This window comes from Canis lupus, chromosome 8 (genome assembly GCF_048164855.1).
Source record: "Canis lupus baileyi chromosome 8, mCanLup2.hap1, whole genome shotgun sequence".
NCBI classification, from domain to species: Eukaryota; Metazoa; Chordata; class Mammalia; order Carnivora; family Canidae; genus Canis; species Canis lupus.
Window position 1 is genome coordinate 21,996,276 of NC_132845.1, and position 19,259 is coordinate 22,015,534.

General features: G+C 37.4%; 1 protein-coding gene across 7 annotated transcripts in view; it reads left to right on the forward strand.

Annotated features, from left to right (window-relative positions):
• The window catches only part of FNBP1L (formin binding protein 1 like), a 120,362-nt gene that overhangs the window by 52,164 nt on the left and 48,939 nt on the right, over nucleotides 1–19,259 (forward strand). For 6 of the 7 annotated variants that reach the window (XM_072834570.1, XM_072834571.1, XM_072834573.1 and 3 more), the window contains exon 2: nucleotides 2,548–2,663. In XM_072834570.1, the coding sequence (XP_072690671.1) occupies nucleotides 2,548–2,663 (116 nt within the window). Of the gene's footprint in view, nucleotides 1–2,547; nucleotides 2,664–17,500; nucleotides 17,617–19,259 lie in introns of those variants that run through there. The other variant, XM_072834575.1, reaches the window with a different exon arrangement.

Here is a 19,259-nt window from a genome sequence, read left to right on the forward strand (position 1 = left end):
AAAGAAGTGTTAATGTAAAATTTGATGAAGAAGATGGTGAGAAGAAACCTTTGAAACATTTTGGAAAAATGAAGGATGAGTGTTAGAACTTCAGACTGTTGGTTTTTAGGGGAATGTTTTTTGTTGAGAGTTTTTCAGTTTGAAAGGAAATTTAATTTATAACAGGAAATACTAATAATATTCTAATTAAGCTTACTGGGCAGTGCATTCTCTTGCTCTGTTCAAGTCTACTTTGGAGTTGCATGAAAAATAGAATTAGAGTAGTAATACCAAATTGTGACAGCCAGATGAATTCTATCTCTGCTGTTTAGATAGAATTTACCTTCATGAGTAGAATTTTAAGATGATTTAAAGTAGGGAAAGGGATAAAAGGTAAAGACTTGAAGATGATTTATTTGTAAATAACGAATCCTATTAATCCATGTGATTTAGAAAAAGAAGAACAATTAGAGATAAAGAAGAGGGATGATTTTTGAACTCTTTGTCAACATTATAGACTTTTGATATGGGAGAAGGAGAAAGCACCAAGTTATTAGTTTGGAGATTATTCTTGAAGAATAGAAAATGGTGGTTTCTTAGGCAACAGAAAGGAATATCTTTTGAGGATTGAGAGAGTTCTGCAGGACCAGTGATACTTTGTGATGTGTCAGTATCATGTCTACTGCATTGTACAGCACTTAATAATATCCTCATAACCCTATTGAGGTGTGGTGGGACTCCCATTTTAAGATGGAAAAAATTCAGAAGGCCTTGGTAATTTGCCCAATGTCAAACATCTGGTAAATGCAGAGCCCAGAATTTGAACTGATGTATATTTGATTTTATTTATATATAGCTTCATTGGCTGCCTGCAATGATGCAAGGCATGATGCTTAATGCCTTGGGAGTTCAGAGTTGGATAAAACATGGTTCCTGCCCTCCACAGAGTATGGCAAGTGAATAAGATACTAATTTCTAAATTTCTATGCAACAAAGGACACAGTTAACAAAACTAAAATGCAACCTATGGAATCAGAGAAGATATTTGCAAATGACATATCCCATAAAGGGTTAGTATCTAAAATACATAAAGAACTTACAAAACTCAGCGCCCCTTAAATGAATAATCCAGTTAAAAAATGGGCAGAGGATGTGAATAGACATTTTTCCTAAGAAGAACTACAGATGGCTAACAGACACATGGAAAGATGCTCAAAATCACTGATTATCAGGGAAATACAAGTTAAAACTATGGTTATCACTCACACCTGTCAGAATGACTAAAATTAACAACATAAGAAACAACAGGTGTTGGTGAAGATGTGGAAAAAAGGGAACCTGGAACCCTCTTGCACTGCTGGTGGGAATGCAAACCGGTCTAGCCACTGTGGAAAACAGTATGGAGGTTCCTCAAAAAGTTAAAAATAGAACTACATTATCCAGCAATCACACTACTAGATATTTACCCAAAGAATACAAATATACTAATTCAAAAGGATCTACGCAACCCAATGTTTATAGCAGCAGTATCTACAATAGCCAAATTACAGAAACAGCCCAAGTGTCTATTGATTGATAAACTGATAAAGAAGATGTGGTGTGGGGGATCCCTGGGTGGCTCAGCGGTTTAGCGCCTGCCTTCAGCCAGGGGGTGATCCTGGAGTCCCGGGATTGAGTCCCATGTCAGGCTTCCTGCGTGGAGGCTGCTGCTTCCTTTGCCTGTGTCTCTGCCTCTCTCTCTCTCTCTCTCTCTCTCTGTCTCTCATGAATAAATAAATAAAATCTTTAAAAAAAAAAAGATGTGGTGAATATATATTAAAAAGCCATAAAAAAGAATGAAATCTTAACCACTTACAACAACATGGATGGAGCTAAAGAGCATTTTTTTTTTTAAGTGAAATGTCAGAGAAAGACTGACATAAGAAACAAAACAAAGGGGAAAAAAAGAAACCTACAAAAAAGACTTTTAACCATAGAGAACAAAACTGGTGGTTACCAGAAGGGAGGTGAGTTGAGGGGGTGTGGGATGAGTTAAGGAGTGCACTTGTAATGAGCACCAAGTGATGTTTGGAAGTGTTGAATCACTGTACTGGATACCTGAAACTAATAATTACACTGTATGTTAACTAATTGGAATTTAAATAAAAACTTAAAGAAAAGATAGTAACTTTGGGGAGTTTTGGAGACCCAGAGAAAGACCAACATATCCCAGTCTGAGAATTGAAGGCCATTTTCTGGAAGCCATAGTACCTGAACTAAGTCTTCAAGGAGTAAATTGTTAAAAGGTGAAGAGGGGACTGTGTTGGGTCCAGGGAAACCACATATGTAAAGACATTTAGATATAAAGTAGAGTGAATTATGCTAAGCAATTAGCATTATACGAAATTTAGCATTTATAACCTATTTCTCTGTAGGTCTTAAAGGATGAAGTGGGTAGAGACTAGCAGAAAAGCCTAGATATTTTCCTTTTATACTTCATTACCTCTCTGAATAAATATCAGAAGCTGTATAAAATGCTTGTGGATAAAATTTTAGACTTATCAATGTGTTTTTACCCTCCTTTTCTAGGATCAGTTCGACAGCTTAGACAAGCATACACAATGGGGAATTGACTTCTTGGAAAGATACGCAAAATTTGTTAAAGAGAGGATAGAAATTGAACAGAACTATGCGAAACAATTGAGGTAAGTTAAAGTTTTTTTAGTTCTCAGAAATGAAATTACATCTTTTTATATATACATATATATATTTATTTATTTTATTGGTGTTCAATTGAAATTACATCTTTAAGTAGTTGAGTATTAGATAAATGTAAATTCTGTCGTTTTTTTTTGTGTGTGTGTGTGTCAGAATTAGATTGAATTAGGTAACTGATTTTTTTTTAATGATCAATTTAATTAAATCATTGCTAGTACCACAAGGAATATTGGCTAGCTAGATCATGAACAGACATCATTCCAGAAATATCTTAAAATCCTAAAATCAGGAAGCAAAATGCTAGGAAAAAGAAATAGCTGAGTAAAACAGCTGAGTAAAACAGTTTTCCCAAACTGTAACGTTTTGCTTTAGTGTTGAAGGTTTAAGTTTCTTGGATCCTCAGTTTCTATTAACTTAGAAATTGAGTGTGTTGATCTGTGTTTCTGTCAAAAATCCGATATATAGGGCGGGGGGTGGGAGTGAATGGGTGACGGGCACTGGGTGTTATTCTGTATGTTAGTAAATTGAACACCAATAAAAAAAAAAAAAATCCGATATATATATATTACTGATGAAAGTAATGTTTGGATTATGTGTTAGAAGATAATAGTTTTAGGGATGCCAAGGTGGCTCTGGTTGAGCATCTGCCTTCGGCTCAGGGCAGAGTCCCAGGATCGAGTCCCACATCAGGCTCCTTGCTGGGAGCCTGCTTCTTCCTCGCCTATGTCTCTGCCTCTCTCTGTGTGTCTTTCATGAATAAATAAAATCTTAAAAGAAAAAAGATAACAGTTTTAAAGGAAAAATTTTAGCCTTAAAACAAATGGAATTTATCTTAAGATTTTGTTCAAGTGGAAAATCATTGTTAGACTATTATTTGACAGTTTTTGCTAGAACTTAATGGTAAAAATAAGTACATACATACACACATACATACATAAATAAATAAAAATGGTGCTTAAGGGGAGACTGAGTGGCTCAGTCAGTTAAGCATCTGACTCTTTATTTCGACTAAGGTCATGATCTCAGGGTCCTGAGATTGAGCCCCTACATCAGGCTCTGTGCTGGGCATGGAGCCTGCCTAAGATTCTCTGTGCCCCTCCCCCTTGTTCCCTCTCTCTTAAAAAAAAGGGGGGGGGGTGTTTGAAGCCTTAAGGACTAGACCCCGATATAAGGTTCTTAGGGTTAGGGTTTATTGCAGGTGACAGAAAAATCTAACCTAACACAGGCACACATGACTAAAATTGCGCATAAATTTTGATTCAGAGGTCATATGTGTCCAGGCACCATTTCTTGGCTCTGCTTTCCCTTGTTATCTTTATCCTCAGGTCCCATTCAGTACTGGATTTTCTACCCCCTTAGCTCTAGGTTTCATATCTTCATATCTCCACATTCCAGGGGAGAATGATGGTCTTTTCTGTTGTACCTGGGGGGGAGGAGAGAAGAAGGAAAAGGAGGAAAGAAGAAATTGAAAGAAGGAAAAGGAGGGGGGATAGAAGGACAGCAGACTGCAAGCTTGTGCAGCTTTTTTCCTCCAGAAACTTGGGTGAAGATCTCCTTTTGTCATGCTAAACCTGTTTAGGTCATATGCTTCTCCTGAACAATTCAGAGGTGAGAATATTAGGTTAACTTCTAGCTATTGATGGGGGAGTATAGTTACCCTAATGAACTTTAAGGTAGTGGGTGGCAGAAAGTAGGGAGAGAAATGTTTACTGTTGTAGTAGTAGTAGTGATGGTGTATGTCACTACTGGCTGGTTGTAGGGATGGAATGGTGGACTAGTATGTTGAATAGATTACTTATAATATTTTTATAATAATATACTATTATCATGACATTTATTGACACAATGGCATCATGCTAATTTCCTGATCCATTTACTTTCTTTTTTTAAGCAAGGTATTTTCCATATGAAAATATGAATCAGTGAATCTACTAGTATATTAATAATAATGATGATGATAGTTTACCTATCCAAAAGTTACCATTTTGAAACTTTACCCCTCAAGAATCTAGAAGCCTTACGGATTTCTGAAAAGTTAAAATAGCAATAAAAAATGTATTCACATGTGAAAAATGAAAAATTTCCCTCATTTAATTTTTAACCTGATCTCATTTCTAGCATATTAAGTTAAAGATGTACTTATTTATTAGAGCACATGTAGCAGAGGAGGGAGAGGGAGAGAGAATCTCAAGTGGACTCTGTACTGAGCGTGAGCCTGACACAGGGCTCAATCTTAACAATCCTGAGATCACGATCCGAGCCAAAACTAAGTTGTTGCTTAACCAACAGACATGTCCATTTTGATTGATGATACATGATGACTTCAGATTACTTGGTAAAATACTTTTTGGTTTGTAGGCATAAAAAAATGAAATTGGTCATTTTTTTAATAAACTTACACTATTTGTATGGCAGAGATTAAAATTTGTTTAGTAAAAGAAGCTGATATGATAGGTATGTATCATTTATTATTTATTTCTTTTTAAAGATTTATTTCTTTTTAAAGATTTCTTTCTTTTAGAGAGAGAGAGGAAGGTGTGTGTGGGGGGGGAGGGGCGGGGGCAGAGAAAGAGAATCCCAAGTGGGATTCCACTCCACTGTGTGTGGAGCCTTACAAAGGGCTTGATCCTGGGACCCTGAGATCATGACCTGAGCAGAAACCAAGAGTTGGATGCTTAATTGAGCCACTAGGCTCCTCATTTTATATTTTTCTAGTAAAGATAATTACAGTATTAAGTTCCATCATAGAGATTGCTCCATGAAATTATATTCCCTTATTTCCACCCTAAACTATTCCTTTTTGGTTCAAATGTGTGGTATACTGGAAGAGAAATAGATTGGATGATAGAAGCCTAATAGCTACTTATTTTAACCAGAACAGAAATCTCTCCAAATTCCTTTTGATTTTATGTTCTGTACCAGTGCCAACCAAACCTGGCCCACATAGCTGGTACTTCTAGAGCTGAGTGACTCTTAAGATAAATGAATAAATAATTGAATGATCTTTGTTTCAGTTTAGTTAAGAAATTAGGATCTCAGTCTTATACTGAACCTTTGTCAAAGTACCGCTTTCTGTCCATACTAGATAGCATTTTTGTCATGTACATCATTGTAATGAGGTTATTCTGCTAAGAGCTGCCCCAGATATTTAGGATAGCTTAGATACGGAATAATCCAACTAAAATCAGTTTTTATTTTCTGTTTAGTCTTTACTTTCTCATGCCTCTTTATCTTCCTTTAAATTTTTTTTTTTTCATTAAGGAAGGAAAATAACCTTTCAAGAAGCCCTTTTTATTTTCATTTCCTTCTTGAGACATTAAGAACTCTTGGTGGAGTACCTGGTGGCTCAGTTGGTTAAGCGTCTGCCTTGGGCTCAGGTCATGATCCCAGGGTCTTGCTCATGATCCTCCCTGCTCAGCGAGGAGCCTGCTTCTTCCTCTCCTGCCCCTCCTGATTGTGTTCTCTCATTGACTTGCTTGCTCTGTCTCAAATAAAAATCTTTAAGGAAAAGAATACTTTGGGTATTTTTTAAACCTTATGTAAAAAGTTTGTTTTTTTAATTATTATTTAAGATAAATACTTTTTACTTTTATTGTTTTTATAAACTATTATAAATTGGTGTTAGGGATAGATTAGCATAATGTTAAATTTACTTCTTTCTGATTCTTGCCTTTAATATTTTCCTTACCCTCTCAGCTCTTTTCTCCTCATGGCTTAGCAAACACCATGACACCTGGAGAACCTTTTCTTTAATGTCATGTAACTGTATTTTCTTGATATGTTTGGTTTGGACTTCATGTAGTTATCATTAGCATATTTTAGCTTTTTGATATTTTGTTCTCCTATCCTTCCTTGTACTTTTTGTGAACCATAAAGCTCTATTTTTATCTCATTTCATTCTGTTATACCTAAAATGATGCTGCCTGCCCCCGGACCCCCCAACTTAATTATTCATCAAATTACTAATCTACCTTTTTAACTATTGGATTGTCTGTTTCAATTTACGTATGCTGCTGTCTCTCTTAATCTTGGAAAGAGTGTGATGATACTCGTTACCATTGTATTCTTCAGACCTGTATTTTCTGGATAGCAAGCATCCAGCAGTAAACTGTTGAGGAATGATCCAATCAATGTAGAATGTTTCATTTAACTAGTAAAGAAACTCAGGCTCATCACCTTAATGAGAGTCACAAACCCTGTTCCTGATTTTTCTATTAAAATGTTTTATATTTTTTTTCTTGTATTAAATGTTAAAGCAGAAACTAACAAGTAAAACACAAAGCTCATAGGAAAGAAAGTTCAAATCAGTCGTGTTAAATATTTTGATAGTAAGCTTAAAGGACTTAAAGACTATTATTGTTTAAACAACTGCAAGAACAGCTTGATTGTTACCGGTGTTGGCTGTGTAGATCACTTCATTAATTTCTTGGCTCTTTCATAATGCCTTAAGTAGATTCATTTCCAAATTATTTTTTGTACCATTTGAGTAATGTAGCAGTGACTATATGTATAAAATACAGGTAAATCAGACAGCTTTAGCTGTTTATTTGAATTTGGACTTTGAAGATATTATGCAGTTGTCTTTTAAGAATCCAGTATTTAGAAGGGAAACAAATTATCGTCTTAGTCATTTTAAGTGTACATTTGGGGTGCCTTAAGTTTATTCATACCATTATGCAACCAATCTCCAGAACTTACTCATCTTGAAAAACTAAAATTCTATACCTGTTAAAAACAACAACTCCTCATTTTTTCCTTCTCCCAGCCCTGCAATTCTATTTTCTGTTTCTATGAATTTGACTACTTTAGAGGAGTCATAAGTAAAATAGAGTAGTTCTTTTTCTGCAGTGGGCTTGTTTCAGTTAACATAAGGGTTGCACATGTTGGAGCATATTCAGAATTTCCTTCCTTTTTAAGGCTGAATATTACTCCATTGTATGTATATATCACATTTTATCTCTTTATCTGTTAACATTTGGGTCCACCTTTTGGCTCTTATGAATAATGATGCTATGAACATGTGTGTACAAATACTTGTTTGAGTTCCTGCTTTCAGTTCTTTTGAATGTATAACTAGAATAAGAATTTCTGGATCATATGGTAAATCTGTTTAGTTTTTTGAAAAACCATCATACTGTTTTTCTCAGTGGCTGTGAACTGTTTTACATGCCCACCAGCAATGCCTAAGGGTTCCAATTTCTTCACCTTCTTGCCAACACTTGTTATGTTTGTGTGTGTGTGTGTGTGTGTGTGTGTGTGTGTGTGTGTGTGTTTTAAGTAGGCTCCTTGCTCAGTGTGGGGCTTGAACTCAGGACCTCTGAGATCAGGATCTGAGCTGCTGAAATCAAGAGTCAAATGCTTAACTGAGCAACCCAGGCACCCTTTGTTTTTGTTTTTGATAGTTGCCATCTTAGCGTAAGAGAGCTCAATGTGATTCTGAGTTGCATTTCCCTAAGGATTAGTGAGTGATATTGAGTATTTTTTCATATGCTTGAGGGCCATTTGTGTATCTTTGAAGAAATGCTATTCAAATTCTTTGTCCAATTTTTAATTTTAATTCAAATTATTTGGGTTTTTTGTTACTGAACTTTTAAGTGTTCAAATATTTTTCTGGATTTTAGCCCCTTACCAGATAGAGGAGTTGTAAATTCATTTTCCCATTCCATTTGTTGCTTTTTCATCTGTTGATTGTGACCTTGGATGCACAAGTTTTGTTTTGTTTTGTTTTGTTTTTCTTTGAGAGAGAGAGAGAGAGAGGCAGAGACACAGGAGGAGGGAGAAGCAGGCTCCATGCCAGGAGCCCGATGCGGGACTCGATCCTGGGACTCCAGGATCGCACCCTCGGCCAAAGGCAGGCGCCAAACCGCTGAGCCACCCAGGGATCCCCTGGATGCACAAGTTTCACATTTTGATGTTCAGTTTATTTTTTTCTTTCATTGCTTGTGCTTTTGTTGTCACATCCAAGAAATCATTGCCAAATCCAGTGTCATGAAGCTTTCCTCCTATTTTTTTCTTAAGAATTTTGTAGTGTTCTTAGGTTTAGGTCTTCGATCCATTTTAAATTAATCTTTGTATATAGTGGAAGGTAAGGTTATATAACTTTATTCTTTCGCATGTGGATATCTTTTCTGTTTAATTTTACACTATCTGAGAAAAGATTCATGGCTGTAAGTGATGGCAAACCCACTTCAAATGGTAAGTATAATGGGAAATTTATTGCTTTATCTGTTGATACCTTTTTTTTAAAGATAGATTTATTTATTTATGTATGTATGTATGTATGATAGAGAGCGAGAGAGAGGCAGAGACACAGGCAGAGGGAGAAGCAGGCTCCATGCCGAGAGCTTGATGTGGGCCTCGATCCTGGGACTCCAGGATCGCGCCCTGGGCCAAAGGCAGGCGCCAAACCACTGAGCTACCCAGGGATCCCCCTGTTGATATCTTTTATTGATTTTACTTTTTAATTAAAAGACTGGGATGCATCTAGGTCACAGAGAAGGAATCAGTACTTGAAACACACCCAGAGCCTGTTGTTTTTTCTTTAAATAAGCAAATATTTTGTTAGGGGCTTCTTTTAGTGGGTTGCCTTTATTCTTTTGGTGCATACTGGCTTTCTCTGTATAGCAGGAAATACAGTCACCAACAGGTCAAGTTTTATGTCTCAGATATTCAACTCAGACTGGCCTCAAAATTATATCAGGTCCCAAGACATAAAAAATCTAGGAAGTAAATTCTTTGGCCCAGTGAGATTCAGTTTTCTATCTCTGTGTCACTTAATTCAGGCCCACAAATAAGGGCCATTTGTATTAAAATGGCAACTCCTAAGCATGTTAACTGTTAGATATAGGGGAAGGGGTAAGTAAGAAGAGGGATGCTGGGGCACCTGGGTCAGTAGGTCCATTAAAGTGTCTGCCTTCTGCTCAGGTCTTGGGGTCCTGGGATCCAGCCCTGTATCAGGCTCCCTGTGAGAAGTGAGTCTGCTTCTCCTTCTGCCTCTGTGACCTCTCTTGCTCTCACTCTCTCAAATAAACAAATAAACTTTAAAATAAAAAAAAAAAAGAGGGATGTGATCAGTCTCAGGTATCTATTACTACACTTCTGCCAGATGAAATAGTATGATTTGTATCCTATGTTACAGATAAGTATGATATTGATGACCTGTTAAATAGGCAGTAGAACTCAGCTTCTCAAATGTTGAAAGATTGAAAATGTATAGAGGTGATTTTCAGCCTTTAAAAATCCTAGAGATATCTTTACTCCCATCATTTAACTGTGATATTAATAAAACTGAATTAAAGTTTTGAGAAATTATTTGAGATATTTTATAATTTTCCATAAAACCAAAAATAAATAAAAACATGACAAACTAGAATGGATCAAAAAGATTAAAATCAGCAATTTAAATTTGAATTAAGTAATATGATATTTAATATCACAGATATAACTAGAATACATATGGCATACGGTAATTTTTGGAGATGCCCATTAAATTTAGAAACCTTCTCCAACCACTGAAGGACCAATGAACCATGTTAATTCCCTTGTATCCAGACAACATGATCCTAAGGTAGTTAGAAAACGTGGGTGAAACACATATATCAAAAAATGAAGTACCATTGTATCTAGGACATCTATTTTAATTTCTCTGATATATATTGCATATGTATAAAACTTTGTGTTTCATTTAACTCCTGATTTATAGCACCCTACTCAAAAACATGTCTTATATATAAACTGCTATCATAATTGATTCCTTGGAGATCTCCGGACTTGTTAAATGAGAGAAGAAAATACTGAAAAAGGATCACCTATGGGAACTGACAGTAAAGGCAGATTTGTAGAGAGCGATGAATTGCCTAACACATCTTTAGTTTAGGAGTAACATAAGTGCTTTTCGCTTACATGTTTAAGATACTCTGAGATTTATTTGATCTAATAAGCATATTGAAAATGCAAAGTGAGGATTTATGGGACTTACTAAGCATTCACACTTGTTATGAATTTTTGTTGACTTTAGACTGTTCTTAGAATGTCCAAAGATGAGCAGCTACTTTGAGAGTATACGTTATTTTTGTATGTTTTTATCATTAAATTTTTTTTAAATTATAAAAATAGTATGTATTTTATAGTATAATCATTGTAACATGTAAATTCAAGTCCCTTACCACTCCTTCTCCCTGGAAGTGAGTACAATTAATAATTTGTTGTGTCTTCTTCCAGGACATGTTTTCCTAGAGTAGAAGTTTTGATTTGGTGGATAGAATATAAACAAAACATTTTAGGCTGTGCTTTAGTTTTTTTAGTGTCAAAGTTGGCTTGAATGTAGTCTAGTGGCTTGTGTATGGTTTCTTTGGGCTCTGGATACTTGAAGTTTGGGAAGAGTAACCTATTGATGGGTTACTTTTACATAAAGAGTGGCAAGAGCAATTAAAAAAATATTGCTTAGGGGATCCCTGGGTGGCTCAGCAGTTTAGCACCTGCCTTTAGCCCAGGGCGTGATCCTGGGGTCCCGGGATCGAGTCCCGCGTCGGGCTCCCTACATGGAGCCTGCTTCTCCCTCCTCCTGTGTCTCTGCCTCTCTCTCTCTCTCTATCATAAATAAATAAATCTTTTTTTTTAAATAAATAAATCTTTAAAAAATATATTGCTTAGGACTAACCCTGCATACACAAAAGGTAACAGTTATATTACTTTCTTCTTTTTCCCCTTCCCTCTTGTATATATGTGCTCTTCCTCTCAGAGTCTAGGGTTTAAATTAATGTTTTTTATGTTATGTTTAAGCTTTCTTATGACTTTCATAGTTAACCTCTGGTAGTCATAATTCTAAGAGTGAGAAGCCCAGCTCGGATTGGTTTATTTATCTATTTTTTAAAAAAAGATTTTATTTATTTATTCATAGAGACACAGAGGGGGGTGGTGGGCAGAGACACAGGCAGAAGGAGAAGCAGGCTCCATGCAGGGAGCGTGACGTGGGACTCCATCCAGGGTCCCCAGGATCACACCCCGGTCTGCAGGCGGCACTAAACCACTGCGCCACCGGGGCTACCCTCAGATTGGTTTAAATAAAGGATTGATTGGCTTAATGTGACTGGAAAGTTCAGGAACCTGGGTACTCAGCAAAGTCTCTTTTCCTTGTTTTGCTTTCCTCTCTTTAATTCCCAAGTAGTCTGTTTCCACAGGGTGGACCTAAGATTATGTCTTATCAGCTTAGCTTCAGCAGAAAGAGAACATGTCATTCCAAGAAGTACAGCAGAAATTTTAGGATTGGCTTTTGTTAGCTTGGAATAATGAGGCTGGATCAAATAAATATTTCTGGACCATAACATTGCCAGCTGCACTGTAACTACATAGACATGACATTGGGAGAACTATAGTTTCAGATATGCTAGGCAGTACTGGAATAGTAACTACCAAATCCCAGGGATTTTACACCGCAAAAGTTTACTTGCTCATGCAAAGTTAGCTGCAAGTTCAGGTGATAACTCTCTAGGGTAGTCCATGTGGTAACTCAAAAATCCAGACCATTTCTATTTTCTTCAGCTTGAAGCCTCCACAGTTGCTTCAGCAGGGAATGGGAGAGCCGATAGGGTAATGCAAGCGGCCTCAGTCCTTTAATCTGATAGTTGCACAGACTATACAGAATTAGCACTTGGTCCTGCCCAGCTGCAAAGGGGTGAAAATGTACAAAATAACCTTTTTTTCTAATGAGCAGAAATGTGCTTGCCACAGGCTGTCAAAAAATAAAGAAGGCTAGTGAGTGATGCAAAACAACTAATGTCCGCATTACCTGGAGTTCTAAACGTTTAGTGCCTAAAATGTTGATACACAAAAATAGGTTCAGAGCGTGAAACTTCTTGCTCTCTGAATGTTCTTTGCCCAATTTTGGCCTGTTTTTGTTTGAAGTAATTCATGGATTTGTGGTTGAAAATTACTGACTTTTTAATATTTTTTATTTTTTTATTTTATTTTTTACTTTTTTATTTTTAAATCACTGACTTTATAATTTCTAGAACACAACACATTTATAGGTTGGAGACTGTAGTGATCATTATCAAGATGCTCATGAGTCAGTTACCTTCCATGGATATTTTTGGTACCAGTGTACCAGTTCTTTGATGAATTAACTATTTCTTAGAACTTAAAAAATTCCTCATCTTCAGTGATATGCTTTCTTGGGTTTTCTAAGTTATCTATCTTAGGGGTTGGAAAACTTTTTTTTTTATAAAACTCCAGATAATAAAAAATTTTGGCTTTCTGGGCCATATGTCACAACTATTCAACTTTGTTGCTGTTATTCATCTCTTCTGTTATAGTGCAAAAGCAGCAGCAGAGAATACATAGATGAATGAGTATAGTATGTTCCAGTAAAACTATATTTATTAAAATAGGTAGGTGGGTGGGCCATAGTTTGTTTACCTCTGATCTACTTGATTGCTCGTCCTTACCGCTTTTCTCAAGCAGTTTGTCCTTCCCTATTAAATGTGTATTCCTAGATTAACTACCTAGATTAACTACCTTCTCTTCTTTGGGTAGCCTCATTTTCATTCGTTACTGTTTTAACTATCTTAGGTGCTGGAATCAGATTTGAGGTGGCTTTTGGTGTTATCACTTTTTTTTTCTTTTTTTAAGGAGAGGGAGAGGTGGGGGCAGGGTAGAGGGGAGAGAAAAGGAATCTTAATCAGGCTCTATGCCCAGCGAGGAGCAGACCCAGGACTTGATCTCATAACCCTGAGATCATGACCTGAGCTGAATCAAGAGTCAGATGCTGAATTGACTGAGCCACCCAGGTACCCCTGGCGTTGTCCTTTATTAGGTATTTGACCATGAACAAGTTACTTAATGTGTCTGAGTCTTGTAGAATAGGGCTAATAATACCTGCTTGTAGATTTGCTGTAAGTATAAGATTATAGAGTGCTTAGCATAGAGATTGGTAAATAATATATGAGTGACAAAAATGATAGCTCTTGTTTTTGTTATTGTACTCTTACATGGTAACTCTTAATTTGTATCTAGATCCCAGAAGTTTCCTCAGAGTTCCCAGTTATTGTTTGTTTTTTTTTTAAGGATTTTATTTATTTATTCATGAGAGAGACAGAAAGAGGCAGAGACATAGGTAGAAGAAGAGGGAGAAGCAGGCTCCCTGTGGGGAGCCCGATGTGGGGCTCTATCCTAGAACTCCGGGATCATGCCCTGAGCCAAAGGCAGATGCTAAACCACTGAGCCATCGAGGTGCCCCTCAGAGTTTCAGTTTTTACAGCATTTCTCTATTGGATGTTTTTATTCAGCTGTTCTGCAGTGTTACTTAAGAAGCATTCATCTTCTAAATAGGAGTCTTTCCACATAACAAGTTTAGAAATGGGATTCTAGTGCTTAGTGATGTCAGGGGGCATTGTGAATTTCTTGATCTTCCCACTCATGGTTGCAAGATATTGCAGACTGCTTTATCCTGTCCTCACACATCTGTATTCAGAGCAATAACAAAGTGTGAAGAAGGGACTTCTGGTGTATTTTTTTTCCTTTTTTATTATAAAAAAAGCTAAAAAGTTATTTAAGAAATAGAATCTCTAGGACTTGAACACCTTAATGTGGAAGAGACTTGATTTCAAGTGTAAGATGATTGCCAAACTTGATTTCAAGGGTAAGATGATTGCCAGATTTTTGGCTGAAATGTCTAGGTTGATGGTAGTACCATTAAAATAAGAAAGGAATAGGTTTATAAAGAGAATAAATTCCATTTTAGACTTGTATTTGATATACTCATGGCAAATGGGTATATCTAGTAGCCATTTCTCTTCCTACAACAGCTTTATTGAGGTATCATTTACATACCATAAAATTCACCCTTTTAAGTATACAGTTCAATAGTTTTTAGTATATTCACAGAGTTGTCAAACCGTCACCACTATTTAATTTTAGAATATTTTTATCATTTCAAAAAATAACCCCTGTACCCATGAGCAAATAACCCCTCCCTCAGGGCCTGGCAACCACTAATCTACTTCCTGTCTTTATGTATTTGCCTGTTCTAATTAACCTAGTTATTCAGATCTCTTCCCCATCTTTTTGAATTCTCTCTTAGAAAGGACTCTAGGTCATGCACAATTAATTACTGGGTTGGTAGCTAAGATTCATCTTTCTTTCTGTTGGTATAGTAGTACCTGAAGTAATTAATGTGTAGCACATAGATTTGCTCATGTTTGAATTAATAAATTAATTCATCCACAAAAATGATTTTTGGTGGTATTTCAGGTAACCATGACTAAGAACCACTGGTGGAAAAGGGTATTTATTTAGACTTCCTTAATATGATGTAGAAGGGCCCTGCTGCCCCCCATATACCTTTCAGCCTCACTAATTACCATTGTTTGGTTCACAGTTGATGTTCCAGCAACACTGAACTCATTCATAGTTCTTCCTAAATGCTGTAATTTTTCACTTCTGTTCCTATGTTAGATCTTCTCTATTTAGAATCCCCCCCCAGGGCTTTCTGGTTGTCTAGTTCTTGTTCACCTCTTCACTGTATGTCAAGGAATCAGAAATTTCAGCCTTTTCCTCTGGAGAATCTCCTCTATAGAGCCCTCTGTTCTTATTATTATAGCATGTTATGTAAAAGTGTTTTATATAGTTGATTTCTCTAGGCCAAGGATCTCTGAACTTTTTATTGCTTACGTGTAAAAACTGAACACTGTTCACGATTTTTTATAAATAATATACATGTACTAGTGTAGTAATATGTTAAATATTAATAAACCTTTTAAAATTTATTTTTAATTTTAGTATAGTTGACATACTAGTTTCAGGTATACAACATAATGAGTTAAACATTTATATACATTGAACAGTGCTCACTATAAGTGTAGTTACCATCTGTCTCCATAGTTATTGCAGTATAATTGACTCTCTTGCCTATGCTGTACTTTAAATCCCTGTGACTTATTTTATAAGTGGAAGTTTGTGTCTGTTAACCCCCTTCACCTATTTCACCTACCTCCTCCATCCCCTCCTCTAGCAACTACTAGTATATTCTTTGTATTTATTACTGTTTTGTTTTGTTTGTTCATTTTTCTTTTTTCTAGATTAAACATACAAGTGAAATCATATGGCATTTGTCTTTCTCTGACTTATTTCACTTAGCATAATATCCTTTAGGTTCATATGCGTTGTTACAAATGGCAAGATTTGGTGCTTTTTTATGATGCCATAAAAATAATATTTTAATTATATAATATTCACACAGTAATATTCCTGTGGAATGAGTAAGTGCACACATGACCTACAGCGTCTTTTTTTTTTTTTTTTTTTACCTGTATCATCTTTATACATTCATTTATTGATGGGTACTTAGGGGTGATGAAATCCTTTGACTTTTGTTTGTCTGAGAAACTATCTCCCTTCAATTCTGAAAGGTATAACCTTTCTGTGTAGAATATTCTTGATTGTAGATTTTTTTTTTTTTTCTTCCCCCTCGTTTGGCACTTTGAATACATCGTGCTGCTCTTTGTGGGCTACAGAGTTTCTGCTGAAAAATCAGTGAATCGGCTTAGGTGGTTGTTCCCTTGTACTTTATTGCTTTTTTGTCTTCCTCCTTTAAGAGTCTCTCTTTAATTTTTTACATTTTAATTATTATGTACTTTGGTATGGACCTCTTTGGGTTTATCTCCTATGGGCTTTCTTTCCTTCCTTGACCTGGATATCTGTTTCATTCCCCAAGTTACAGAAATTTTCAGATATTATTTCTTCAGGTAATTTATCCCCCCTCTTTCTTCCATCTGGGACCCTGAAAATGCAAATGTTAGTAAGCTTGATGTTACCCTCTTAACCTAATCTTTCATTTTTATTTATTTTTTTAAAAGATCATATTTATTTATTTATTTGAGGGGGAGGGGCTGAAAGAGAGAGAGAGAGACTCTCAAGCAGACTCCCCACCTTTTTTTTTTTATGGGCCCTTTAAATTGAGACTTTATTAATCCAAAACTAGAGAGATTTTATTTGTTGCAGATGCCCAAAGTAACTCACAATTACTATGAGCCTTGAAGAATTTTTATTTAACATAATGAGAGGTTTGATAACTTATATTTGAGACTATGTTGCGCTCTTCTGTGGCTGTTTACCAGCTGTTTTTATGACGATAACTCCGAGATCTGGAATGTGATAAAAAATGAGAGTGTTTTGCTGTTTGTGCTTTATTTTTTTATTTTTATTCTTTTTAATTTTTATTTATTTATGACAGTCACACAGAGAGAGAGAGAGAGAGGCAGAGACACAGGCAGAGGGAGAAGCAGGCTCCATGCACCGGGAGCCCGATGTGGGATTCAATCCCGGGTCTCCGGGATCGCGCCCTGGGCCAAAGGCAGGCGCCAAACCGCTGCGCCACCCAGGGATCCCCTGTTTGTGCTTTAGCTTTGGAATTGGACACCCACCCCATCCCCTACCCCCGAGGCCAAGCCAGGCTTAATGCCAGGACCCTGAGAGCATGGCCTGAGCCCTGAGCTAAAACCAAAAGTAGGATTTTTTTTTTAAGATTTTATTTATTTATTCATGATAGAGAGAGAGACAGGCAGAGACACAGGCAGAGGGAGAAGCAGGCTCCTTGCAGGAACCCCGACGTGGGACTCGATCCTGGGGACTCCAGGATCACGCCCTGGGCCGAAGGCAGCGCTAAACCGCTGAGCTAGCCCGGCGCCCCCAAAAGTAGGATATTTAACTGAGTGAGCCACCCAGGCACCCCAACCTATTGTTTTAAAAATTCTTTTTTGCTGTTGACAATCTAGAACATAGAATAGTGGATGATTTCCACTATTCTGTCTTCTAGGTTGTTGATTCATTCTTCTGTTTCCTCTGATATATTTTTCACTTCATTTTTCATCTCTTGGTTCTTTTTTTAATATTTTCTAACTCTTTGTTCAAATTCTGAGTTCATCTACTCTTCTCTCAAATCTGGTGAGCTGCTTTATGACCATTATTTTGAATTCTTTATCAAGTAGATTGTCTTTTTCTGCTCCATTTAGTCCTTTTTCTGAGATTTTGTCCTGTTCTTTCATTTGGATCATATTCCTCTATTGTTTTTGTCTCTCTGTGTTTTTTTCCATATATATAGTAGGTCACCTCTGGCTCCTGGTCTTGAGGGCAGTGGCCTTATGTAGAAAGTGTTCTTTGGGATGTAAGTAGTGCCATCCTCCCTGGTCACTAGAATCATGTACTCCAGGGATTTTCCCAGGTGGGTTTTGTGCACCCTCCTGATGTGACTGGGCTGCAGCCCTGCTGGCTGAGAGGCCTACCTGGCCTGCTGTACGTGTGCTGGTAGGTGGGGTTAGCTTCTGGTATAGCTGGTCACTGGGCCCAGCTGTGACTGTTGCAGGCATACTGAAGGGCTGGAGGGTTGGGTGACTGGGCCCCAACTGCTTCCCAGGACAGGAATTGCTTTGGAGGGGTGCTCTTCTGGCTAGGGCTGCCTGCTGGGTGTAGTAAGGTGGCAGTTGCTTTGGAGGATGCTGGTTCCAACTGAGCTTGCCTGCTCGATGTGGTGGATGGGAATTGCTTTGAAGAGGTACCTGCCAGAGCATTTAGGTTGAATGCAATTGGTCTGCAAGGGAACACAGGGCTGGGTGAGCAATGTTCCCAAAGTAGATGGAGAGTTTCAAAACTGGTGCCTGCTACCAGTTAGGTGGCAAGTAGGCTGAACCAGCACAAGAAAAATGGTATCTGCCAGCACTTGCATTCCTGGAGAACGTTCCTGTGGACCCCTACCCCTGTGCACACATCCCAAAATTAGCTAATAAATGTCCTTCATGTATGGCCCAGGCACTTTTCAAACTGCTGCCTCTGTGACATTATTCACTGGTTCTTTGAAGAGCAGAGTCTCAGTTTCCTGTAGACTTCTTGCTCTCCCATGAAGTCCTGCTGATTTTCAAAGTCACATGTTATGGGGTCTTGTTTTCCCTGTGCAGATCGCCTCGGTGGGAGGGTACTTTATGTGGGGCTTCATCCCTTTGCTCCTCAAGGAGGACTTCTGCACCCGTGATATCTTTATGCTTGTGGGTTGCCATGATGGGATTTTGGTTCTTGAGTGTGTCTCTGCCCCCACTCTCCTTTTGGATGTGGCTTTTTCTGTATATCTTTAGTTATAGAACAGGTGTTCTGCTAGTCTTCAGGGCATTCCCAGAGTGAGTTGCACTGTATGTAGTTGTTGTAGCCTTGAGTATTACGGGAAGAGAGAAACTCAGGATCTTTCTTCTCCATCTTCTCCTCCTTTCTAGTAAGGCTTTTGGTAAACAGGTATATGTAAGGCATAAGGCTTTTATCCTGTACCTTATTTACAACCAGTGATGACTGTGAGTTGTTTTTTTGGGGAGAAGTTTTTGAAGATTTTATTTATTTATTTGACAGAGGGAGAGCAAGCACGGGGAGGGGCAGAGGGAGAGGGAAAGAGAGAATCTCCAGTAGATCCTGCGCTGAGTGCAGAGCCCATTCCTGAGATTGTGACTTGAGCTGAAATCAAGAGTTGGACACTTAACTGACTGAGCGAGCCAGGTGCCCCAACTATGAGTTTTTTAATTAATTCAGTACATGTTAACCCTTCTCAG